Raw genomic sequence first — 27,982 nt, 5'->3', positions numbered from 1 at the left:
TAATTGAGTTCTCACATCAAGGCCAGATTCTTTAGTCCTGTCCCTGTATTAACCAGTTCTTGCTTGAATAAAAGTCTCCCACTTACCTGAATCCTGCCTGCCTTCTGACTTGGGGGTATACTCCTACAAATGCACAGTAGCAGCAGTGTATACTATCTACAAGATGCACTGCAGTAACTCACCTTTACACCTGTCAAACCTCTGAACTCTTATCAACTTGAATAGCCAGTTCAGCAGATATGTTGGTATGTGCAAGTTCCCCTGCAAGCTATTCACCATCCTGGCTTGGAGTTATAATGCTGTTCTTTCATTGTTGCTGGATCCAAAACCTTCAGTCCTTTCTTAACACTACAGTGGTGTCCCTACACCCCAAAGTATAGCAGCTTTTCATTAAGGCAGCTCAATAAACCATTTCCGTGACAATTAGGGATGAGTTGACGTAGCCAGTCTCATTCACATCCCTTCAACAAATAGATTCAACCTTTCATTCTTCTGTCCATTTGAGGCAAGACAGGAAACATGCTCACCCATTTTCCTCCTTCAAATATTATTTCTAAATGTTTCACCTGTTGTGAAGTTGGGTAGAGTACTCATGGATTGAAAGGCAGGAAGTTAGAATTTGGTGTGTGTAAAATACTTGGCGGGGGGGAAAACAGCATGTGGGCCCTTTAAGAGATGTTGTGCCTTTTCTATGCTTAGAGTTGTAAAAAGGATGTCTGTGAGCAGCAGCAGTTTGTGGGTTTGCAGGTTCACAGAGCACCTGAATTGAAACATTTGTATCAAAAGGCTATACTGTTAGCAGGTAAAGCAGCATTTTTACCAAGACAATAGGCTTTTAAATTTATTTAAAAATTAATTTAAACCAGGCCCTTAGATACCAAAAACCAATTAATTTTAAATCTGATGGTTTTGACAATATAGGACCGATCCTATTATAAGAAATAGGTCATCGATGGTATAAAAGATGAGGGCATTTGGAAAATCAGGGTGGTAGGGGAAGCCAACTACCATCTACCAAGAGAACAGCTCTCAACTCTAAAAGAATCACTGGCTGTCAAAGAATTCTCTAAGTCTTAAAGTAAGCTCCATCTAAATTAGACATACCTAAGGCACATGTAGTTAATGTGGAGAAGGAGAAGGTGTTCGTGACAGAAGAATTCGTTGGAGAAGAGGCAGAACGTTCCAGAAGATGTAACCTGGCTATAATTTCAAGAGACTAATTTTTTTTTTGTTCTATATAAGTGGGACTTGTATTTATTGGAGCAGCATACCAGCAGAATCTTGTTTTATTCAGGGATAGTTCGTATTTAGAAAGGGGTGTTTGGTTTGTTAATAGCTTGTTCACTGTTAGAGTTAGATAAACAATTTGTTACTTGTTACTTGTAAAGTGTGTGTCAGGAGTTTATTTTTATTTAACCACTCCTTTTTACCAGAGTGGAGCTCTTTTAACAGGTTACAGGGTGAGGCACACATCGTTTGGTGTTTCGATTTTAGTTACCGGGGTGGGGGACGGGGGCTGGGGGGGATTGACTTCCGCTTTGTAATACACCTCAGCTTTTTTTGACCATGTGTTTTGAGTGAGGAGCTGTTGGTTAATAGCAGTCAACTGTAATTAACGCATTAATTTATTTAATAATTTGGTTTCCTCTCCACTAACTTCAATTGCAGAAGTTAAAAACACCTGCATCTTTCAGTGTATGTTGGAAGTCCGCACTAGGCGCTTCAGCTATATTGCTACAATTAAGATCTCAGTTAAGTTTGGTTTTAAAAGTTCAGATTTTATTAAATTGCCTGCCAGTCTTTTTGGCATCATTCTGTGTCATAGAAATCCGCAATACAGAAAAAAGACCTTCAGTCCGTTGAGTTGGCACCTGTCCAAAACGAGCACTTAACTATTGTAATCACTTATAATTTGGCAAGCTGTGGCTGACGCTGCAAATGCAGTTTCTTGGGGGAAAAAACCCTTTGATCTGTTTAATGTGGATTTTATGCTAATTGTGCCCTTGTTCTGTTCAGATTCCAGAGGAGCATGATGTTGAAAGCCTGGTTCGGAAGGAACGCGAATGGAGATTTCTACGTAATGGACGTGTTAGAAAACGAGCTGGTTGGATTATAGAGAAAGGTGAGCTATATTCTAGGTGCAATTAATATAATAATTAATTTTAATAGGGCATATTACAGTGGAAGTATGTTTTATTATTTAACTTCGCAATATTGGGACTTACTAATACAGAAGCAAAATATTCCAGATATTGGAAATCTGAAATAAATGCATGAAAGTGCTTGGAACCCTCAGCAAGTCAGGCAGCTGCTGTAGAGAGGAACAGAATTAATGCTTCAGGTCTAAACCCATCTAATCAAGAGATTGAAGAAAATTAGTCAGTTGTCGCACTTAGGTCAAAATTAAACAAACATCTCATTCTCAGAATTGCTGCTTTGGAGATGCTGAGAGAAATTTAAGGGATATTATTAAAGATTGAGTGTTGTGAGCTTTATCCTTTTGGATTACATGTGTGCAGCACATTGAGGAAGCTCCGTGGAGAGGATCGCATGCCTGTTACAAACCCCACTTGAATTTCCATCCATTCATTCAAGAGCTTATTTGCAAGTCAGTGGCAAGGAGATTATTGGAAAAGATTCTCAGGGCAAGATCTATTTGCATTTAGAAGCAAAGGGACTTATTAACATTAGACAGCATGGTTTTGTGCGGGGGAGGTCATGCCTCACTAACTTGACTGCCTTAACTAACTTTGAAGCGGTGTCAAAGATAATTGATAAGGGAAAAGTGGTTGATGTTGTATACATGGACTTCAGTAAAGCCTTTGACAAGGTCCCTCATGGCATACTGCTACGAAAGATGAAGTGGCCTGGTATCACAGGTGAGCTGGCAAGATGGATACAGAACTGGCTTAGACAAAGGAGACAGAGGGTAGCGGTGGAAGGATGCTTTTCGGAATGGAGGGTTGTGCTTAGTGGCGTTCCAGAGGGATCAGTGCTGGGACCTCTGCTGTTCGTGGTCTGCATAAATGATTTGGAGGAAAACATGGCTGGTCTAACTCGTAAGTTTGCAGACAATGCAAAGATTGGTGGAGTTGTGGATGGTGAGGAGGATTGTCAGAGGATACAGCAGGATATAGATCAGTAGGATGCATGGGCAGAAAAATGGCACATGGAGTTTAACCCAAATAAATGGGAGGTGATGCATTTTGGAAGATCAAGTACAGGTGGAAATTATTACAGTGAATGGCAGAACCCTCAAGAGTATTGACATGCAGAGGGATCTGGGTGTGCAGGTCTGCAGATCATTGAACATGGCAGCACAGGTAGATATGGTAGTTTAAAAAAAGGCCTATGGCATGCTTGCCTTTATTGGAAGGGTCATTGAGTAAAAGGATAGACAAGTTATGCTGTAGGTTTATAGAACTTTAGTTAGGCCACACTTGGAATATTGCATCCAGTTCTGGTCACCACACTACGAGAAGGACGTGGATGCTCTGGAGAGGGTACAGAAAAGGCTTACAGGGTGTTGCCTGGTATGGGGGATTTTAGCTTTGAGGAAAGGTTGGATAGACTGGGTTTGTTTTCACTAAGTTGAGGGGCGACCTAAAACAAATTTATAAGTTTGTGAATGGCATGAATAGAGTAGAAAGTATGAGGCTTTTTCCCAGGGTGGAGGGGTCAGTTACTTGTGGACACTGGTTCAAGGTGCAATGGAGGGCAAGTTTAAAAGAGGTGTGCGAGGCAAGTTTTTCACACAAAAGCTTTGAGAGTGCCTGGAATGTGCTGCCAGAAGAGGTTGTGGAAGCAAACGCAGTAGCAGCATTGAAGAAGCACCTGGACGAATACACGAATAGGAAAGGAATAGGGGCATACGGATCCTGTAAGTGAAGGCAGTTTTAGTATCGAAGGGCAAAATGTGTCGGCACAGGCTTGGAGGACCAAAGGGCCTGTTCCTGTGCTGTACTGTTTTTTGTGTACAATCCTCTGAACTCAATTTTCCCATTTTCAGTCTGATCTACGTCTTCCAGGAACAAAGCAGGAAAAGCTGTCATTTGATCGAGTGCCCATTTACTAAACGAGTGCATGCTTCCATTGATCCTTCCGAGAGCTCTACTGGTCGTGTCGTTTTTCTCTTCAGAATGAGCCCTTACTAAGAATCTAACTAGTTATTCAGCTACTGGCCTTTTCCATTTCAGGCACTTCCAGCTTAGAAACATAATTCAGGTCCTCCCCATGCCTCCGCAGCAGCCTTCAGGAATTCTATTCAGGGTGGTTTTACATTACTAACTATTCAGAGCATGAAAGCTGTTTTATGCCTACAGTAAAATCACTACGTCAAAATGCAGGGGAGCTGCCCACAAACTGTGTTAAGCAGAGCTTTGAGGTAGCTGAGGAAGTCTCTATGTAAACCCATTTGATGCAACTCTGCTGTATGTCAAAAACAAAAATGAGAACAGTGATGCAGCAAATTTATGAAATAATGCCTTTATTTTCCAAAGCACTGAGATGTTACAATGGCACCAAACCCTATACAGTAAAAGTCTTTTGAGAAACATGGAGTGTTAGCGTTGGAAAAACTAACCTTTTTCTGCTGAATGTGTTGTCTTTGAAATGGTGTGTCATGTGATCAAACATGTTTTCGTGTGGCGGTATGAAATCCTGGAATAACATTTCTCCAGCCTGTGCAGCTTCAGCTAGGGAGGTGGGTGGGAGGGCTTTTTATTGTACTGTTCCATGGCACTGGGCTAAAAATCTCCTCTTGATGCATTTTGTCCATTTTCCTGATCCATGCCTCAAAAGTGCTAGAGATCATCCAGGACATTTTGTGAGCCACATACTGAGTGGATAGGATCTTAAGATTTGTAAAGAGACATGAACTCTTGATGATTTCTGTCAAAAGAATTGGTAGCTTTTCAATGCCATCCATGTTGGTGCAGATCATGACAGTGACACATTCTCTGCCTTGCTCTCCCCGTTACTTGTTTCATCTTTAAATATGACCTGGCAATAGACAGTAAAACAGGTTCACCTATGTTAAAATTGTCTCTGAATGCACTCTTGTTCAGGATGTGGATGACACCTTTTATTCGCATTGCTGTAGGCTTCCCCATGATTTCATCCAGTCTGATTGGTTGGTATGGTCATATGACAAGATTTCACGAATTTGGCTAACCTGGAATTGCCAATTCAAAATTTTGGTTCATCACTGGCGCCTTTTCTGTTGGATTTTCTATTGGTCATTGAGTGGATGACATCTTCGTTATAACCGGAGCTTTGAATTAGCTGAATTTAATTCTCTGATTTCACTGTACTTTTCTTAAAAGGCTGTGATTTCTTTTGTGAATTTAGCCATTTTTCTCCATAACTAGGTATCACAAGATTAGATGACCAGATCTTTATAAACAGAAACCCAGGTGTCCCTTCTGTGGTGAAGTTTCATCCTTTTACTCCATGTATAGCAGTGGCTGACAAAGACAGTATATGGTAAGAGCAGCTTTGGCTGTAGTAAATTATTTCAACACCAAGTTATTCTAACTAATTCAGCTTTTTGATTCATGTTTTGTTATTTCATTGAAGCTTTTGGGATTGGGAGAAAGGAGAAAAACTTGACTATTTCCACAATGGGAATCCCCGATACACCCGGATCACTGCAATGGAATATCTGAATGGACAGGATTTCTCTCTGCTCCTCTCTGCCACAGGTGAAGTAACTCTAAAGATGTAAAATATGAACCCCATGGCAGATTGCCTACACTCCTAATCATTGATGTGTCAGTCCATAGCTGGGCATTTACTGCTGACTGCATGAGGTATAGGGCATGAAGTTTTGAGATGACTGTGTTAAGGTGTCGCGGGAATAATGATCCTGTGAAATGATGTTGCTGTTATGATTTAACCATAACTCAAGATTCAGCTTGTCACTCTACTCTTCTAAAACCAGTATTTTTGCATCCTTTGATAGTGACAGACAAAATCAGTGCTGATAATGTGACCATATTTATGAGAAACTGTATTTCAAAGATTCCTGTTTCAGAATGTCACCACAGAATTATTTTACTTTTTTTTTTAAACTTTATCCTTTTCTTCCTGCATTTCTCATGGGCCTGTGTTTCTCTGTGATATATAATTATGGTCCTCTTTTGTTCATTCTTTCTTCCACCTAAAGCATCACACACAAAAGCATGTTTTATTGAAGTAAAGTAACTCTCCTTTAGGAACAAAAAATTATTGGAACTTTCCAAATGCAACAAATGCTGTTTTGAAGTCTAAGGATTTGATATCAGAAGTTCTGAGCTGTGAAAATTACATGTATCTGCAATCTTTTGCAGAGAATTGAAGCAATATTGTGAAATTATTTTGAGGTTTATTTTCAGCATGAAACTTGTAAACCTTATTTCATGTGAAAATAGTAATTGATATTTAACTTTTGTAAATAAATATATTTTTGTTTTCTTTAATTCATGGGATGTAAGCATTACTGGCTAGGCCAGCATTTATTGCCTATTCTGAATTATTCTTGCGGAGATGGTGAACTGCCTTCTTGAACCGCTGCAGTCCTTTTGGTGTGAGGGCATCCACAGGACAGTTAGGGAGGGAGTTCCAGTAACGTTGAAAAAACAGTAATACAGTTCCAAGTCAGGACAGTGTGTGGCTTGGAGGGGAACCTGTGTTGGTGGCTGTGCCCCGATGCATCTGCTGCCCTTGACCTTGTAAGTGATGAGGCTCGCAGGTTTGGAAGGTGCTGTCAAAAGAACCTTGATGAGTTGCTGCAGTGCGTCTTGTAAATGGTAAATACTGCCACAATGTGTCTTTGGTGGATGGAGTTCCGTGCTTAGATTTGTGGATGTGGTGCCAACCAAGTGAGCTGCTTTGTCATGGATGGTACCAGGCTTCGTGAGTGTTGTTGGAGTTGCACTTGTCATGCAAGTACGGAGTATTCCATCATACCCTTGACTTGTGCCTTGTAGATGATGGTCAGGCAAGTTAGGGGAATGCCAGTGGTAGTTCAGTATCGATTGTGACTCTTTATGCTTTGCAACTGAAAGAGATAAAATGTGAACTTAGACCTTTTTCCTCCATTGCACAGTACATCTATGCATATTGTATTACGTCATACACTGACATTATTAATTTCATTTGTCAATCAGTGCATTTCAGATTATTAAACAATCAAAACTTCATATTTACAATTATAGTTAGATTACTCATATTTTTCTGAAGTGCATATTATTGATCGAGATGTATTCACTCCATTCTAGTATATTTCTGTGAAAGTTAAAAACCTTTCCATGTTGAGTTATAATTTGAAATCTGACTATGTAAGATTCTCCGAGTTCTGTTCTGGGTTCAAAGCTATTCACTGATGGTTTTGTTTAATATTGTATTTTGAAATGGTTGTAGGAAATAGCAATGTTCATCTCACGATATCTGAAGAAATTTAAGTTTCTTTGCTGGAAACCTTCAACAAAGAAATGGTTTTCCTTTGAGGCAAAGAGACTCTGCTTTCATTAACAACAACAAAAACATGTTGCTGGAAATGCTGAGTAGGTTTGGTAGCATCTGTGAAGAAAAATCAGAGTTACCATTTCGGGTCTGGTGACCCTTCCTCAAAACTGGAAAGAGGTAGAAGCAAGCTGTGTGGGGGCTGGTGGACTATCAGCTTGGAGGCAGTGGAGAGGGGTGATCACCAGATGAAATGAGGTCAGTTATCATAGTTGATAACGATAGCTTGATGTGTCATGGTGGGGTCATGGTCCAGGGGAAGATAGGAGGAGGTATCTGAGAGCTGGCACTAAGCCTCTGCAATGTAGAGGTCAGTATGCCAGACTACAACAGCACCCCCCTAATCGGCAGGCTTAATGACAAAGTCAGGGTTGGATCGATGCGCACGGAGTGCAGTCAATTCAGAGGGAGATAGATTGGATTGAGTGGGGGTGGGGGGTGGGCAGAGAAATTGAGGCGATCAATGTCACGTTGACAGTTCTCAATGAACCGATTGAGTGCAGGTAGAAGGCCAGAGGTAGGTTTCCAGGAGGAAGGAGAGTATTGGAACTGGGTAAAGGGGTATGTGGGATGTGGAGAGGACTCTTGCCCAAAGAAAGGGGCACAGAGGCGAAGACAGTGGAAGAAGAGTTCAACGTCATTTCATGCCCGAAATTTATTCAGGTGGGGACACAGAGGAATATACCTGACCCGTTTGCTGAGTACAGAACGTTCAGCATTGGAGAATGGAAGGTTAGGAGGGATGGTCAATACCCAACAGGAGGTGGGGTTGGGGCAGGGGATAGAGTCAGCGTGAAGGGGAGGGGAGGAAGGTTCCAGAAGGTCATTGGTATCTCTAAGTTGTTGCATCTTGTGAGTCTTGATGCCTGAAAGGAAAAGAAAAAGTTTCTGGTTAGCCAGGCAAATGAGCCGGAGGATGAAGTGGAACTGTGCGGAGTGGTGCAACCCTGAGCCAGTGTGTTGCGATGCTGTTGGAGAGAAAGACCAAGGGTGTGCATGTGGTGCCATATGACACTGAGTGTGGATCTCAGGATGCAGCGAGAGGAGCTGTATGTTGAATATCACGGAGATGCCTATCATCCAAAGTGGATTCAAGGCACAAGAGATAAAACCTGAGTTAGAATCCACGTGGCATGTGTCTGACCCGGAGGCAGTCACTGAGGAATGTGATATGGCTGTGGAAATGAGTTTTAGCAAATATCTGGTCAAACACCAGGAGTGACAGTGAGATTAATGTTTGTGGACAAGAAAAAGATTGGAACAGAAACCCTGTTGGACAGAGGAGCAGAACTTGTTCAAATTGGCCATGCCTAAAACGAATGTGGCAGTTAAATACTGAATAAAAACTGAAAGAACCGTGGACTCTGTAAATCAGGAGCAAAAACAGAAGTTGTTGGAAAAGCTCAAAGGGTCTGGCAGCATCTGTGAAATAAAATCAGAGTTAACGTTTTGGGTCCGGTGACCCTTCCTCAGAACTTGGTTTTTATTCTGCTGTCATTGCTGCCAGAATATACAAGTTCCTACAACATAGATTTTAAATTGACACCCCAAACTCGGTCCACTATCTACAAGGCGCAAGTCATGAGTGTGACTTGCCTGGATGAGTGCAGCTCCAAAAATACTCAAGAAACTCAACGTCCAGGGCAAAGCAGTTATTGTTTGATTGGTACCCCTTCAAGCAGTCAGTATTCTATCCCTTCATCACCCATGTACAATGGCAGTGGTTAAGGAAGGCAGCGCAACACCACCTTCTTAAGGGCAATGAGGAATAGGCAGTTAATACTGGTCTAGTCAGTAATGTACACATTTCAAGAACAAGTTTAGAAAATCAAGAAAGTAGAATATTGGATGTTTAGGAGCCATAGAGTTCTAAAGAGGGGTAATAATAGTGTACAAAGTACTGATGAGAGTTTTCATCCAGCTCTGCACCTTGTTGTCTCGGATTCTCCAGCATCTGCAGTTGCTACTATCTCTGATGAGAGTTTAGTTTGCTTTGCATAAAATAATGATATGGAGACAATTGAAAGATCTCAAAGATATGGAAGATGCACAGTGCAAGCTTTCAAATGCACAAAAGAAAACAAAACAAAGAACTGTGGGTGCTGGAAATCTGAAACAAAACAGAAATTTCAGAAAAAATTCAGAAGGTCTGGCAGCATCTGTAGAGAGAGAAAAACAGACTTAGTGTTTCAGATCCAGTGACCCTTCTTCAGAACACTGCTGTTTTGGCACCTCAGACACCAGTTGAGTGATACCACTTGCACACCCTTCAAAAATTATAAAAGAAACTGGTGTCTAATTGCCTACATGCAGAATAATTACGTTTGTCTACTTTTAAATACAATAATAATTATTATTCATCCAAATGTATTTAAAGTATTTTCCATGTTGTTAAGTTTGATCCACATATGAATGATTCTTGTTTGATTCACAATAAAATGAGGCTTTTTGTTTTAGGGAGCTAATAGTTCTTTCGCAACTGTAATGGTTTCTCATTTTCACTCTGCCTGTAGAGTTACATTTATTCATTCCATGATTAACTCCACAGAAGTACGCCTTCCCAATTGTTATACAGAAGAATTACCACAGTGAACTTGTATTCCACAACGTACTGTCCAGAATATTAATTGGATGCAAGTTATAAGCAACCGTAAAAAGGGCGAGTACTCAGTGATAAATATTTTAACAAGGTAAATTGATTGGCCAACATTCAAACTGCTCCAGAGCTAAACGCTTTACGCAAAATATACCTTCCAAAGCGCACAACTTGTACCACCTAGAAGGTCAAGTTCAGCAGATGCATGGGAGCACTGCCATATGCAAATTCCCCTCCATGTCACACACCATCCAGAATTGGAAGTATATCACTCTTCGTTCACTGTCACTGGAGCAAAATCCTGGAACTCCTTTCCTAACTTCACTGTGGGTTTGCCTACATCCCTAGCTCTGCAGCAGTTCAAGAAGGTACCTCATTACTACCTCATCCAGGGCAATTGAGGATAGGCAATAAATTCTGACCTAGCCACATGTCATTAATGAATAAAAGAAACTATAAACCGTGCTCAGAGAAATGCCTACATCAAGGTATCTAGCATTTTGCAAATAATCACTACAGTTACAGGTTGTAAAAATTAAAATTAGTGTAACAAACCACACAAATCATGACTGTTAGTAACATACAGTTGAGCAACCAAGAGGAGTTACTGACACTCAACTCTCTATAAAACTTACGAGGAATAATGCGCACAAATGCTGATAACTTTGTTTGAGGTATATTGCTTTTAAAAAAACAACTTGTATTTATGTTTGTATAAAACCTTTTATGTGGTAGAATGTTCTGATGTGCATCACACAGCCCCTTCATGTCTTAAATGAATTTTGGTAGCATCGTTAATCACATTGCTAAATTCTCCTATCAATAATGTATCTGTTCCAATCATGCTATATTTACAGAAGCAAATGATATTATCAGAGTGGTAACGTCTTGAGATATGGTTTCATTTTTGAGTTCGGAGACCCCACTCAGCCACTTCCCCTGATGGTCACCAGTCATGATTTAACATGTTTTAAAATAGGAAAAATCACTGCAAATAGTGTTGCAAAAATAAAATGTTACCTTCATAGTTTTTATGTAATTTGTAAAAGATGCATTGGCAGTGAAACTTTAATTAGTGTTATGATTCTGCCAATTAGTTAATGATTCTGCATTTCATAATCTCATGAAAGTCATACAGTCAGTTCATCAGTTATGTAAAATGTTTTTTATATCTAATGACCATAAACCAAGAAAATTTGAGTCAGTGCAGATCCTGAACATATTCCAATGTTTTTAAAGGTCTGTTCAATTTCTGCATGAAAGTGAGTTTTCTTTATAAATATCTTCAGCGTTCATTACTAATTAGAACTGTTTTAAATTAGGCCAGAATGCAACTTGGGTAATCGAGAGGCAATTGAAACTATTTGTACCTTTTTTTAAATTCTTTCATTGGAAGTGGCGTCACTAGCAGTTTTTGTTTCTTCACTTGTGGCACGTGAGTATTGCTGAGTGAGCACATTTTTTTAATTGCCTGTCCCTAGCTGCCCTTGAACTGGGTGGATTGCTCAGTCATTTCAGAGGGCAGTTGAGTCAACCACGTTGCTGTTGATCTGGAGCCACATGTAAGCCAGTCTGGGTGAGGTTGCCAGATTTCCTTCCCTGAAGGACAATAGTAAGACAAATTGGTTTTTCTGACAATCTGCATGGTTATGGTCATTGATAGATTCTTAATTCCAGATTTTTTTTTTAATATATTGAATTCAGATTCCACCATCTGCCATGGCAGATTCAAACCCAGGCCCCATAACATTAGCTGAGTTTCTGGATTAATAGTTTAGTGATAATACCACTAATCCCATTACCTTCTCTCCAGAACCTGTTTCCCATTCCTAAGTGCCCTTGAACTGAGTGATTTACTAAGGCAGTTAAGGTTACCACTACATTGGTGTGGGTCTGGAGTCACTGTCCAGGTAAGGATGGCTGATTCCTTTCACTAATGTACATGAGTGAGTCAGGTGAGGTTTTAGAGTAATCAATGATAGCTTTATGGTCACCATATCTGAGAATATATTTTAGTTCTAATTTAAATTTCACCAGCTGCTGGCATGGGATTTGAGGCAATAGCCCAGTGCCTGTGGATTACAAATCCAGCAAAATTACCATTACATCATCATCTTCCTTTAAACTTCAGCCTAGCTGTGGTTGCACAACACTGTACAGGTCAGCGTATGATCAGACACCACAATATGCATTTATTTCCTTTGTACTTCAGCATTAACCACATTTTGAAGTGTCAGCTAGGCTCTGTAATTTTAACCGTGTCAGAATCTTTAGGATTTTTATCTGTCTTTCTTTTAAAACAGCATTTTCTTCATTATAGATCTCAACTCTTGGTAACTTTTTTTAGATGATGGCGCCATCCGGGTTTGGAAGAACTTCGCAGATTTGGAAAAGAATCCAGAGATGGTGACTGCGTGGCAAGGGTTATCTGACATGCTCCCGACCACCAGAGGTTAGTTATACTTTGTAGTCACTTTATTTTCTGCCTCACCAATATTTGATAAACCACTTCATGTTGCACTGCTCCTTGAGTACCAATTTCAACATGTAAGAGACTCTTCCTAGTGCTTTGGACTACTTGGAGTTGGGCATCTTCCCAAACACAATTTAAAAAAAGGAACACAGCTATGTTCTGTAACTTCAAAGATTTGCATTGATTATTATGTGCCATGCCTAGATGTTATTGAGAGCTGGAGATCATACACCAGATTCAAAAATAGAATATTCTGGGAGTAACAGACGCAACACTCGGAGCTGGAGTAATACAGCAGGCCAGGCAGCATCAGAGGAGCAGGAAAGTTGACGTTTTGGGTCGGGACCCTTCAGAAAATGGAAGAAATTCTTCAGAAATTCTGGGAGTATTTCATTTTCACACGATGCATTACAGCAACGAGATTAACCTTGCTTCTTGGGGAGAATCTTTCTGAATGACCAATTGCATTGATGAAGTTAATAAAATGTAACGTTTTATCTATGGGTTCTTGCTCAGAGCTTTCAGAATTTAAGGAAGAGGTGAATGTTCTTTTCTCGATTTCACTTAATGCTACAGTGTCATTTTTAAAATGATAAACAGAGTTACATATTTCTGCTATAGAATTGTTGTTTCACATTGTACTGCCAGTGACTGATAGCATTTTAAATCTTTTAGTAAATCATTTTGGAAGCTGAATAGGAAATTTTTTTGGGGGGTAAACATTTAGTTTTATTGTCCAAAAGGAAAAACAAACATATCATGTATGAGAATTGTTTTTCTGTATTGCAGCTCATTCCTAGCAAAAGCTCTAAAACCAGTTCTTGAATTATGCAGTTTAGATTGGAACGTTGCTGTATTTGGTTCTTGTAAATCACGACTGTAAGCTGGAGCAGCAGTATTGTACATTTTGTTGAAGGATTGAAAAGTTGCATAATGCAATGGTCAGGATCTGAACTTGAAACAAGAGATTCTTGCATTCATATCCAGTGGATAGATACATTTGTTCAGTCATCTCAGAACATTACACAAATTTATTCTCTACTGTGTGCTGCATACCTTGGGGAAGGGATGGAGACTGCAATTTGTGATAAGTACGCCACCTGTCTGTAGGTTAATAGAATTTAATCTGCTCGCTCTAAGTTGTGATAACGTCAAAGTCATGGAATTCAATCTCAGTTTGGTACTCCTGTTGTATGTATTAGAAGTAGCAGCTGTAGGAAAGGAACAGGGAGATGAAAATTGAACCAAAGATTCTCCATGACTAAGTGTAAAACACATTTTTCAGCAAAGCCACCTACTTATTATTGGAGATCCAATTTTAAAAGGGAACACTACTTTGTGTAGATGAAATGTTGGGTTGCAATCAATGTTTCTAATGTCTCAGTTGCAATGCATTTTTATATTGCCAGGTTTACGGTGATTTTTAGCTTTGAAGTTTATATGTAATGCTGCCAGATATAACATGACATTTCCAGATTCTTAGCTTGTATATATGTTGTAAATATGCAGTGAAATTTACATTAGCTAAGAGGCAGTTATTATTTCACAGATTATTTGTACACTTTCGTCATCAAATACCCCTCTGCTTGCTATTATTAGCTAAAATACGAAAGGATATGAGTGTGGCCTATATCAGGTTTTTCCCTATCTTTTAAATGTATTCTTGTTCGCATTTACTTTTGTTACTACTACTGTATTTTTTGCCTATTTTTCATTAGCTTCAACCAATAATAAACTAGGTAACATTGTAGTTTGACAAAATCTTGATAATCTTGCTGCAGTAGCTTTTGTTACAAAGATACTTAATATTTCTTGGAGGACCTAAATTTTGAAGTATTACAGAAAAATTGACTTATTTTGTGGAAATATCTGGAGTGATTTCTTTAGAAAAGGTCACTGAAATATCACTGCTGACATTGAAGCTTTCATAAAAAGGCTACCTAGAAATCACGTGACTAATGGTAACTGCGTGTTCTGCTGTAGGCACATGCTGATGCTGCTTGAACAGTAACTGGGTGGAGAGGGCTTTGGTAACTTGGAATTAGTTGGGGAACAAGAAGCCAGTGAGGAAAGGCTGCCCAGTAGATCTTCCCTATTTTCTGGAAAGAGCTGTTTTGTTGAGTTCAGAGTGAAATTATTTGATCTTCTGGTATTCGCAAGAAATTCTCAATATTGTATTTCCTTAGTAAGCTATGTCTACCAAGACTCAGAAACAACCATGCTTGACTACTGTCTTGACTGCACATGGCAGAACGGCAAACTTAAGAACATTATACTCTTTAATCTTTTTGCCTTCCAAGAGTAACACATTAACTTGCTGATAAAACACATTGGTCAAAGTCTGCAGAAAAATCTTCCTCCTTAGTGTATGCATATGGCTGTACATGTGTTTTGGATTATTTAAAGGGATAAATATGCCTATATATTACTGACTGTGTATGTTAACCAGTTACCACACCTTTGTTTAATAAGTTTTTTGTTTTGATAAATCAATGTTTCATGTATTAAAAAAACTCAGTTCATAGATCTTTTAATCTAAGACCTGAAATAGATAAGGTATTTAATTGATTGTCTTGGTATCTGGGAGCAGTACCATTTTTTAATGTTGTCACTTGTGGAATTCTTCCGGCATTCTTCCAGCCTCTACCGTAACTCTGGCTTCAGCAATTGGAAAATGCCTTAATGTTGGGCTCAGCTGGTGAAATTATTGCCCTGGATTTGAAGATAGTGATAATCTGTACATTGTCTAAACCTTTTAGTGTTTAGAATTACCCATTTAACATCATACCCAAGATCCTGATTTGTAAGGTCTAATTTCTTGCATTAGACTTTACTAAAATAGATTTCTGCACATAGACCAATATATTATTCTATACTTCAGCTCCACACTGTGTTATCTCTGACTCCAGCATCGTCTGTCCTTACTATCCCGTTCTATACTTTAGTTTTGTTTTAATTTAATGATCATCTATAACTATGTCATAAATTATGGTGACTTGTTTTATTTGAATTAACATTAACAGTTTGGTGTCTGTTGCCATGATTTGAACCATAAACTAATTATCTCTCTCGCTCCCTTGTTTGGAGCTCTTTAGTGTGCAGATGCTTTCTATATTTCTGTGACTGTCTGGTGACACCCTGAAAACACGCTTAGTACACATGCAAAACACACATGTACAGTCCCTGTCAGTACCACCAATGATGTCATTCCATCCTGTTCATATTTATGAGCTTATTTGGGTGCTGCTGTGTTTTTTTATGGTCAAGGCATTTCGCAAAGCGGTGCATGTGCACAACTTTCTACATGCGCAGTGGGAACCTTTCAAGGGTGCCAGCAGTCTGAGACTATCTCCTTTTATTATGATCTTAAGTCCACCAATTGTATATAGCTGTTTTATCGGCATCTAATTTGAAAATAAAACGGTGAAATCCAAAAGTATGTAACAATAAAATCATGATGTTTTATTAAAAGTAATAAAAAGCAACGAGAATTTGTTCAACTTGCGTTTTCCCCTTCAAAGAAATGCATTGGATCCAAAAGTTATTTTTGCGTTCGTAATTAAACTACAGCAGTCAAATTCAGTACTTTCATTCCAGGAGCTCTAGCGTAGGAAACTGTTCGAATTGTAGTTGCTGATAACTTCTCCTCTTTGCCAGTCCACATTCTCGTTTCAAATTGAAAGTTAAGAACAGCAGAAAAGCTCTTGTTCATGTAATGTGGACAGGAGGGTTTGAGTTATAAGGAGAGCCTGGAACTTTTTTCCCAGGAGTGTAGGGGGTTGATGGGTGACCACATAGAGGTGTATAAAATCAAGAGGGGTGGAGATAAAGTGAACAGCAAAGGTCTTTTCCATAGGATCGGGGAGTTCAAACTAGAGCACGTACTTTTAAGTTGAAAGGAGAAAGATTTAAAAGGGACCTGAGGGGCAACTTTTTCACACAGAGGGTGACTCGTTTGTGGAATGAACTGCCAAAGGAAGTGATAGATTGGGGACAGTTACAACATTGAAAAAACATTTGGGCAGGTACTTGAGTAGGAATGATTTAGAGGGATATGGACCAAACGCAGGTAAATGGGACTAATTTCGTTTGGGAAACTTAGTCAGCATGAATAGTGGGACCAAAGAGTCTGTTTCCTTTCTATATTATTCTATGACTGTAGTCTGTTGTCAAAATATACTGAAACAGAAATTGCTGGAGAAACTCAGCAGGTCTGGCAGCATCTGGGAAGAAAGCAGAGTTAACATTTCAAGTGCAGCGACTCTTCATCAGAACTCAAAATATACTTTTAATTTCCTTTATTAATTGCGTTTACTTTTATTATTCTGCAAATGTGTTCTGTTTGCATTTCTGATTATAATGTGATTTAGTTTCCTTGTCGTTGCTAAATGTATGCATTTAATTGAATTCCACAATTTAAAGAGGTCTCTTGTCACTAATTTACATATTAAACATGCAAAATATCCAACAAGAAACCAGTCTTCCTGTCCAACACAGGAGCTGGTCAAATGCAAATGGGTAATTTTACTTTGACCCATATGGTAAGTATTTCTTTGCTTTCCTCTTTCATGTGCATTTATACAACTCTTATGCACAACTCCAAACCCTTGACAGACAAGTCCAGAATTGCTCTATACTGTGGACACTTAACTGCATACACAACTCAGGCCCTAGTTTGCAGAACAGATATCAGCATAATGTGTAATGTTTTGAATGGGCATGCTGTAACATTTCCACAGCAGCTATAGCTGATTAACATTTAGCAGTAAATGAGAAATTGTGCATTAAAGCACAGGAGAAAAATGGTTAATTGATGTAAATGAGCTTGTAGATCATATTCATTTAGAGGAACATGCCTAAGTAGCCATGCTGAAACTGATGGGCATGGTCACGGTTTCAGACTTTTTTCTCTTGTTAAGTGTTGATATCTTGGGAATTATTCTGTGTTTAGCTTTTCTCCTTGATTGTTTTTTTTTATGACTTTTCCACAGCAGAAGACAAGCATTACTGCCATCAAAGAACAGTTTCAATGCCTTTGCTTGCTGATTACAAGTTGTGTTTGTCATATGCTTGATATGACTCTCTCGACAGTAACTAATAGACAAATGAATTTGAAAACACTTTGTTTTGCTGTTGCATATTTGAGCGATTTCATTTTCCTTGGAGCAGTGATCTAACGCGCACAAATCAAGATACGAACTGAAGAATTAGTCTGTTACGTTGTAAATTTCACAATGACAATAACTAGTTTTTGCCATGAGGGATAGTGGCCTATCGATAAAAGTACAGAATTTCTATACTGTTTTTTTAAAACCACAAATGTTGCAATTCAGTGCCCAATCTTTTTGTAATTGCTAATTTTGTGAATAATGTCAGCTGAACATTGATGTCTACATTTCTGGCTACTTCTCACCCCCAAAGCTTTGTCTTTTCCAGCAAGAATATAGTGGCAATATGATATAAGAACGCCTTTAAGTCTGTCACTTTAACTTATTTAAAGATGCAAATTAACATTGCACTTGATCAGTTTTTTTACTTAACTGTGCATATTATTTTAACATCTAAGGGGATGACAGAATGCTCACTAATTTTAGTACTTCTGAGTTAATTTTTTTTCCCAAATGTATAATCTCCATGTTTTGAAATCTCATGTTGTCGTTGTCTTTTTCAGCTTTAATTCAGTTCCATTTATTTGCATCCTAGCATTAGTTATTGAATTCCCCATCCTCTAGCTGCAATCACTTCTTCTCTGTTAGATTTCAGATCAAACCAATCTTGAGTTAATGGTTTTTTTCCTCTAGCCCACCCTAGTGTGTTGTTTATAGGTTAGACCTTTTTTTTAAAAGCCAGTTGTTTTGGTTCCGGTTGATCCAAGAACAACAAGATTTGTGATCATCCAAAGAAGAGCCTCATCAAACTTGAAATGTTACCTCTGTTTATCTCTCTTCACAGATGCTGCCAGACCTGCTGAGTTTCTCCAGCATTTATTTAATCTCAGATCTCCAGCATCTGCAGTGTTTATCTTCTGTTTGTTTGTCTTGCTCTGAAATGGTTTCACTTTGGTAACTTCCTTGACATTAATACCAAAAAGCAATTCCTTTCTTACCAACAGGTTAACTCCTCACCATTATTTCTTTTCTCAAATAATAACACTGTGTCAGATTTTGGAACGTTTCTTCTACATTCCCCCTACATTACAAACTGCTATGCTCTGTATTCTAACTTTTGCACCTTCGTTGTTTAAAATCTCAATGAGGGATAGCGGTGAGTGTTCCAGGAACAGCTCCAGCAAACCTAAAAATAAGGTGCCAACCTCGTAAAACTATAACCTCAATGAAGGGGAGCCCAGAACATCAGTATAAAAGACAAGGCTGAAGCATTTGCAACCATCGTCAGCCAGAACTGCCGAGGGAACAGTCCACTTCTGCTACTTCCTATGTTGCCAACTTTAAAGGTGTTAGTCTTCAGCCTATTTGATTCACTCCACAAGAAATCTCAAGGAATGAAGAAGAGGCTGGTTTTGCAAAGATTATTGTCCCTGATAACGACACCGCGGAATGGTACTGGTGTTCTAGAACTGGCTGTGCCCCTAACCAGAATGTTCCAAGGCTACTACAGCACCAGCGTCTACCCAGTGTGGAAAACTGTCCAAGTATGTCCTGTCAACAAAATAAAACAGGGCAACTTCAACTCAGCCAATAACCACCCCCTTAGTCTGTTCTCGGCCATCAGTGAAGCGATGGAAGGTGTCATCGTCAATACTATCAACGAACACTTGCACACCAATAATTTGCTTGTCAGGGCCACTCGACGTTGGATCTTATTTACAGCCTTACTGTAAGGTGGACAAAAAGATTGGATTCAAGAAGTGGAGTGAGAAACACTGCTTTTGACATAAAAGCAGCATTTGATTTCAAATGGTTCAAGGGGTCCTAAAAAGACACTCCATTGGTTTCAGTCATTCCTAGCTCAAAGGAAAACGGTGCTTGTTGTTGGAGACCAATCATCTCTTGCCCTGGACCTTGCCGCAGGAGTTCAAAGACCTGGAACTCCTTCTCTAACAGCAATATGAGTGTATCTACACCAGATGGACTGCAGTAGTTTAAGAAGGCAACTCGTTATTTCCTTCTCAAGGCAAAGAATGCTTTTAAACAGCCTCAGTATCCTTTCCTCTTAGGAGATGTGGCAATTAAAATCCCAAATTTGAACGGTCTTGTCCTAATTCACCTCTTTCTGTCTACTTATTTTCAAACCATGATCATGTCTAACATTATGGTCCTTGGCCATTCACTTGCACTTGTCAATTGAAACAAAATTCAGTAATGCAGGGTAAAGACTATTGATTAGTTCAGGAACCCTATTCCAAATGTTCAACTACGGCGCGGTGGCTCAGTGGATAGCACTGTGGCCTCACAGCACAAGGGACCTGGGTTCGATTCCAACCTCAGGCAACTGACTGTGTGGAGTCTCCCTGTGTATGTGTGGGTTTCCACCGAGTGCTCTGGTTTCCTGCCACAGTCCAAAGAGGTACAAGTTAGGTGGATTGGCCATACTAAATTGCCCATAGTGTTCAGGGATGTGTAGGTTAGGTGCGTTAACCATGGAAATGCAGGGTTTCAGGGATAGTGTTGGGGTACGGTTCTGGGTGGGATGCTCTTCAGAGGGTCGGTGTGGACTTGTTGGGCCAATTGGCTTGTTTCCACACTGGGGATTCTATGAGCTATGAATTACAGCAACCTTTGTCTAAACTGCAGGAAGATGAAGAATGATTAATTTTGTTTGCTTTTGAAAATATTGGTATTTTGAATGCCTCAAAAGTGGATGCTAATTTAATAGGTGGCCTAAAATTAAAACCTGCATTTTGCTAAGAGCTGCACAAGCTAACAGAGGGGGACTTGAACAGTTAGTCTGTGTCCAGCCAGCTTGTTCGTTTCAGTTCTGCCATCTGACAAATACTGCAACTGAGCACGTGTAAGTAGTACTCACCTGGTGCTGCAGCATGAATAAACCCAACTGCTGAAAATTCCACAGGTTGCATTTAATTCAATTCAGTGTTTGGACTGCTCTTTGGCTGCCTCAGATGAAGGGTTGCTTTTATTGTTCTTTTTTGAGATGGTGTTCTTGTTCTTTAATATTTCACACACGCAACCCAGTTCTGTCAAATTTATTCTGTGACCCAGCATCTTGCTACTGCCACTTGTTACATTGTAGCACTAGCATACTGAAATTATGATGGGGGTGATTTTAACTTTTGATTTTTCTCCTTTTTTTGTCAAAACACAAACCAAACTTCCCATCATCGCGCTCCTATAGTGATAGGTCAATGAACAGAAGAAGAACAGGGAGTTGCCAGCTAAACGATTGCAGAGAATGTTAGCTCTATGCACTACAACTCAAAGAATGTCTGAGGAAGAAAGCCCCTGTCTGAATTGAGAATGATTATATGGAAGCAAACTACAGATGTATTGAAGTTGTGTTCAGGTCTTCCTGCACTATGTAACCCATGTGGTAAAAATTCAGTCCACTTCCAACATTATACTAATTCAACTATTTCCCAAACTGTTTGGTATGAGCTGCTTTAATATGTAATGTTTTCAAAATTTCAAAATTAGATTGTTTCAGAAAATGCTTGATGTCGCTTCATACATGCAATGGATGGGGGAGGAATGTGCACTGCAGTGATTTCTGTTTGATTTGAAGGATTTCAAGTCAACACTGGGATTTGAGCTGAGAGTAGAGGGAGCTGGTGAGGAGGGTGGAGGCAGAAGCACATCAACTGGAATCTATCTTTTTCTGACTTGAAAATTCAGAATTCTAAAGAGTTCCACAAGCACCAATAACTTTTTAATGAAAACCCTTCTCCATGCTTCTGTTGCTTTGCGTTGATAAACTGAAACCAGCACTATTCAAAATGTCTTTTCTAGGTTGTCTGAGTGCAAATCTGAATTTTTTAAAAAGTGACATTAAAATAGCACTTTAATGCAGGTAACTTTAGTTCAGTTTTTTGCATTGTTGTCATTTTTATGATGGAAACTCTTGACCTTTTTTAATTTGACTTTTCTTTAATCCAGAAAACACTCTGTTACAGTTGTGACACATCATGTCTCCATATAGGCTCCTGGTAAATATATGCAATTAAACATTTGGAGCTTTGTGTGCTGCTTTTCAATCCTTACAGATGGCATATACCAAATTCATTTTTCTTTTGGCAAAATTACTTGCAACACTCTCCCAATTTCTGCACAACTGTCCCATCAGTAAAGAAAATGTGACAATGAGTGCTACCCAGCATTAGCTGGCATCAGGAGTTACCCAAAACAGTATAGAAAAGATTTCCTCTATTGGTCTGTGCCTCCAACTACAAGTGGGAGTATTTGTTTATCGGTGGTGTCTTGCAGTTCAGACAACAACAAAAAAAAAAGCACTCGTTTTAAGGTTAATTGGGTTTTCACTGAGGCCAGGAATTGAACTACAGCACTAAAGAGTGGAAGTTCACTGTTCTACTGCTTAAACTAGCAGGCCAGTCTGATTTATGTAGGCTCCTCGTCATCCATGCAGAATTAAAATTCATATTCCCCTCAGGTAAAAGATTCATGAGAGTTCATAATTTGCTTTTTTAATAATGAGTTTGAAATATTTACACTTTGTCAAGTACTCAGTGTGCCTAGGCAAAAAATTGATACTCTGGTTATTTATCATTTAATTTTTACATTGTGTGCTTTGACTGAACATGATTTATTTAACAAGAAACGGTAATTAATGTTGTTTCTACTCTGCTTTTTTAATCTAGAATCTAACTCATTTCATGTTGAATTATTAAGTTAAAATACGTAGAAATTATAACCCATTAACAGGTTTTTTGACCTACCCAGTCAACATTACGTTAAATTCTATATGAGCAGATTTTAGGATAGGTTCATGGGAAGATTTTCAGCATTTGGTTTATAGGCTCTTCTTTTAATGTCATAATTTTTAAGTGTGTTATTTACTTACACTTGTATAAGGAAGGCTTAAATTTGATTTCTGCTATCACTTATATTTTTAAAAATTATTTCTATCATAATTTTGATAATTATATCAGATCTGAGCTGTGTTGGACAACTATGCATATTTACAAGAAGCTTGTGATTAGGAATGTAATAATTAACTTGGAACTTGTTTTTACATCCACCCTTAATAATGCACCAGTGAACCTAATTAGCATAATTCATTTTACAGCAAAACAATTTCAGCTCCATTTAAATTATTTGTACATATCCTGTCCATGGTCTTTATTGCTGTGACTTGGGTTAATTAGAAGCTTGTAGCAGGTATGAGTATTTGTATAAAGGCTAATAAAAATATGTACATACAGATTAATTGTAGAAGTAAATGGATATAATTTTCAATGAGTATAGTAGTTTGTGAAATTTAGTTAAAATAACTCATGTCAGGTTTGAAGCCTATTTTGGGAGTCAATAAGGATGGTCAATGAGGACGATATATTTGATGTCTGCTTGAATTTTAGCAAGATTTTGATCATGACCCATATAGCAGACTTGGTGCAAAAGTAAAGCCAATGGGATCCAAGACAAAGTGCAAGTTGGATCCAAAATTGGCACAGAGATAGGATGCAAAGGGTAACAGTCAATGGATGTTGTTGAGACTGGAAGGATGTTTCCTGTAGGATTTCTGCAGGGTTCAGTACTAGATTCACTGCTTTATGTGGTGTATATCAATACTTCAGACTTGAATGTAGGGGGCATGATTAAGAAGTTTGTAGATGATGCAAAAATTGGCTGTGTGCTTGATAATGAAGAATACTATTGACTGCAGGATGATATCAATGGACTCATCAGTTGAGTGGAACAGTGGCAAGTTGAGTTCAATCTCAGTAAGTGTGTAACTTGGTACAGATCAAGAGCTGAAAAGTAGAATGTGACTGGCTCAGATTCTGTAGGCTATGTTCACAGCGTTCTGAAGGAGAATGACTGGATTCAAAATGTTAGCTCTGCTTTCTCCCCACCAATGCTGCTACACCTACTGAGTTTCTCCAGTAATTTCACCTTCTGTTTCAAGTTTCCAGCATGTGTCGTTCTTTGTTTTTTCCTAGTCTATCCAATCTTCGTTCATAACTGCGGCCCAGGCAACATCCTGATAAATCTTAGCTGCATCCTCTCTAGTACAATCATGTTCCTCCAATAATATGGATTCCAGAACTGAATATAGTACTCTGACTGTGGCCTAACCAACATTTTTTAATGTACCAGCATAATCTCCTTGCTCTTAAGCACACTTTTGGCTAATAAAGGCAAGAGTACTGTACACCTCCTTAACCACTTTACCTGTCCCATTACCTAAGGGACAGGTGGGCTTGCAGACCAAGGTTCCTCTGATCCCAGGGTCCTAACATTCATCATATATTCCCCCATCCTGTTTGTCCTGCCTAAGTGCACCACCTCACACTTAGTGAATTTTATCTGCTGCTGATCAACGCAGCTATATTCTCCTGTAATTGAAGGCTATCTTCCTCGCTATTTACCACCCCAAATTTTCTTATAATCCATGAACTTACCAATCGACCCTCCTACATTCAAGTCTAAATCATTTACATATACTATGGACAGCAAGGGCTCCAATACTGATTCCTGCGGAACCCACTGAACACTAGCTTGCACTAAAATTACTTCCTGTCATTCAGCTAATTCTGGACCCAATTGACCAAATTTTCCTGGACTCCAATGGCTGTCACCTTCACTGTCAGTGTCCCATGCAAGACCTTATCAAAAGCTAAGTCCAAGTAGACTACATCAAATATATTGCCCTTCTCTACACACCTGGTCCTTTCTTCAAAAAATTCAGATCAAGTTGGACAGATGTGGGACCTAAGTTTGTTAATTAGTATCTAGAGTAGCTTAATTCGAAAAATGTGGTAAATTTGACCACAGGTTATCCCATCTTATAACAGCAAATACCATTTGAACCGAACAAGTGCCAGGCAATTGCTGTCTTCAACAAAAAGAAATCTTGCCATCGCCTCTTGACATTCAAAGGCATTACTGCCTCTAAGCGCTCTATCTGGGATTTACTATTGACCAAAAATTAAACTGTGGCTAGTAGAACAGGTCAGAGCCCAGGAACCCTACAGCAAGCAACTTGTCACTCTGCAAAGCCTGTCTACCCTTACAAGACACAAGTCAGGAGTGTGATGGAATACTCCCTACTTGCCTGGATGAGCGAAGCTCCCTCAAAGCTCAATGTTCACGCCATCCAGGGCAAGACAACCAACTTGACTGGAATCATATTCACAAACCTAGCAGACAAGACTACAGTCCAAAAAGTGGAATGTGGGATTAGAATAGATTGGTGCTTGATGGCTAGCGGGACATGATGGGCTGTATGATCTCTTTCCATTCTGTAAAACTGTTCTTCTATAAACGTTCATTCTCTCTACCACTGACACGTGGTGATAACAGTGTGTACCATCTGCAAGAAAAACTTTAAAAATTCACCTTTTATAGCACCTTCCAAACCTTGAGTACTTCGACAATATTATGGCTTTAAGAGGTGTATTTTATCCTTTTTTTATGAAGAGAGGTTAAGACAAAGGTGGAAGCAGTCTCTCAAAGCCAATAACGTAAATAGCTTTTAGGCCTTGCGATTCTTTTAAAGGTGGAACAATAGAAGCAGTCTGAATGGGTGGGGTCAAGCTCCCACAGATCCAGGATTTTTAGTTTAGCACTCAGTAGCAGTTGCTGGGGTCTTGAAGCTGAAAGTGAAAGCTCTTATCCATCTGTCTGTTACAACTAAAAGCTGGGATTCTCTTCCTGCTGTTAGAACTGCATGTGAGACAATCTGTTTTACTGAATTTGCCTTTGTCAAGCGTGTGCTTATAGGATGTTACTATATTGGAACAATTAATGATTAGTTTATTAAGTATTTTGATAGAGTTACAGTCAAGCCTGTTCTTTTATTTTTATTTTGTCTGTATTTTAACTATAAAGTATGAATAAGTGTGTTTTGTCAAGCCTGATAATTTGACCAATCGAACTGCATCTGGAATGCAATGCCTGGCACTTGTCTTTAAAATTAAAAAAAAGTTAGGGCCTAGGCTATCACCTTGAGATGTTTTTAGTGGTTTGTCTGGTCCACCACACTACCACCATCAAGAAGGAAAGGAGCAGCAGATGTAAATGAATGCCACCGCTTTCCAGGTACTGACAGTGATAATGTAACTGGATTAGTAATCCAGAACTCCAGGCTAATGTTTGTGCACATGGGTTCAAATTTCACAGATGGTGAGATTTGAATTCAGTAAAAGTCTGGAATAAAAATGCCAGGGAAATGGTGACCTTGTAACTATTGTCGATTGACATAAAGACTGATCTGGTTCACTAATGTCTTCTAGAGAAGGAAATCTGCAATTCTACTTGGTCTCACCTACATCTATCTCTTGACCCACAGCAATGTGGTTGCCTCTTAACTGCCCTCTGGGCAATTAGGAATGGACAACAAATGCTGATGTAACAAGCAATGCCTGTATCCCATGAACTTCTTTTTTAAAAAAATCTCCAAATTTACAAATTCTACCTGCTTTAGGAAAATCTGAAGCATGCATAAAATAGCACACTAAACTTATCCCAGAAACTTCGGCAAATATATTGCTGCGTAAATAACTAGAAAAGTTTGTAAAGTCAAATCACTAAGAGAAAAGTGCATGTAAGCCTGCCCAGTTGAGAGAGGGACTCTAAGCATTTATTATTGATCTAGCAAGCAGTATATTATAAAGAAAGTTCCTTTTACTCCTCAGCATCTCACATATAGGCTGGAAATAATGAATCATGTTTGAATATTTAATGAACACCAGATACCATGGGAATTAATGTAGGCAGTAAAGTCAATGCTACATTTTTGCAGGCATCTTTAGCTGCTGAAATATGCATAGTTGGTACTATGCATGGCTTCGCAGAGTTGGAAGAATTCGTTTTATGACTGTTTCTGCTGGATTGTGAGAGTACTGAATAGAATAAAGTGTGTTTACTTATCATGCATTCCATAGTTGGAGTTCCACCAAATTCAGCATGTAACCTCAGTAAGCCAGTTTGTATCAATTGAAAACTAAATTGATTACCTATAATTAAAGATGTATCACACTTTGTCCTGTCATCAGCTTCAATTTACATATATTTTGATACTGGTATTAAATCCAACATGTAGTCAAAAACCGGAGACTACTACTTGCCGCCCATCCACTTGCTAGAAAATGATTAGGAATTACTTTCCTATAATAAATCAAATGTGAATAACCCCTGTTCTGTACTTATTTCACCAAAGTTGCATGGTTGTTAATTGTTAAAATTTTATTGAGTTGATTAATGACTAGATATAAAATTGTTATTTTAAAGAAATGCATTATATTTACACCCCCAATGTCAATATCAGAATTAAAACAGAGTTGCTGGAAAAGCTCAGCAGGTCTGGCAGCATCTGTGAAGCAAAAAACAGAGTTAGCGTTTCGGGTCTGGTGACCCTTCCTCAGAACTCAGTATCAGAATTGCCCAATTTATTCGATTTAGTCCATGTTATGCTGTAGGATTCATTTGCATGATCTGTTCTCCCCAGTGCCACCCTGTAGCTCTAGTCAGGTCGCTGTCACAAACTCGACCAGCCTACATCTCTGGCCACTCTCCTGATATATTACTGGTAGCCTACATCTTGATACCCCAGCCACATTCTTCAACAAGAAATAAGCAAATAGGAGTGGAGACAAGGGGCAAAGAATACACAGAAAATATCAGAGAGCAGAACAGCAGCAAAGAGAGATTAGCAGAAGAAAGTATATTGTAGGTTAGACCAGCGAGACAGCTAAAAATCAAAGAAGCATTGGAGAGGGAGAAAGAAGAGTTTTTAAAAAAAACTTTAAACATGTGAAAATGTTTCTTTACTTCAGAATATCCTAAAGAGTTTTGCAAGTGTAATCAGTGTTGCAATATAGGAAAAACACTCACCAATTCGTCTTGAATAGTACCTTATGAAGTCAACTGGCATGTCTGTTGTTTTTATATCAGAAACTAATTTATATTTGCTTTATATAATTTTATGTAGTGTAGGCATGAAAATAAAGAGAGAGACACGTTTATTTTACATTTTTATGTCTGTAAAGAGTACTGAAGGAGATAGAAGATCCTCAGCAGCATAATAATAGATCATTCATCTCACGGTAAGACATTGTTTCCCTTGTAAACTGTATGTTATGTAATCGATGCTACGGGTAGTCCATTCTGCCTTATAAAATTGTCTTTTGTGCCATTAATAATGGATATAAACTAAGGATGTAACCGTTTTAAAAAAGCAGCATCCCCTGCCATCCCATTGCACCCACATATTCATTTGAATATTTTAGCTACTTGCATTAATTGTCTCTCTCCTAT

The 27,982-nt window shown here is 38.8% G+C and overlaps 1 protein-coding gene across 1 annotated transcript in view; it reads left to right on the top strand.

Annotated features, from left to right (window-relative positions):
* The window catches only part of rptor (regulatory associated protein of MTOR, complex 1), a 362,931-nt gene that overhangs the window by 300,895 nt on the left and 34,054 nt on the right, over nucleotides 1-27,982 (top strand). Inside the window, exons 24-27 of the mRNA XM_048611098.1 lie at nucleotides 2,017-2,122; nucleotides 5,370-5,484; nucleotides 5,578-5,702; nucleotides 12,447-12,551. Coding sequence (XP_048467055.1) covers nucleotides 2,017-2,122; nucleotides 5,370-5,484; nucleotides 5,578-5,702; nucleotides 12,447-12,551 — 451 coding nt within the window. The remainder of the gene's footprint in view (nucleotides 1-2,016; nucleotides 2,123-5,369; nucleotides 5,485-5,577; nucleotides 5,703-12,446; nucleotides 12,552-27,982) is intronic.

This window comes from Rhincodon typus, chromosome 23, assembly GCF_021869965.1.
Source record: "Rhincodon typus isolate 14 chromosome 23, sRhiTyp1.1, whole genome shotgun sequence".
Lineage (NCBI taxonomy): Eukaryota > Metazoa > Chordata > Chondrichthyes > Orectolobiformes > Rhincodontidae > Rhincodon > Rhincodon typus.
Note: the sequence above shows the minus strand (reverse complement) of the source record. Positions and strands in the feature narration are given on the sequence as shown.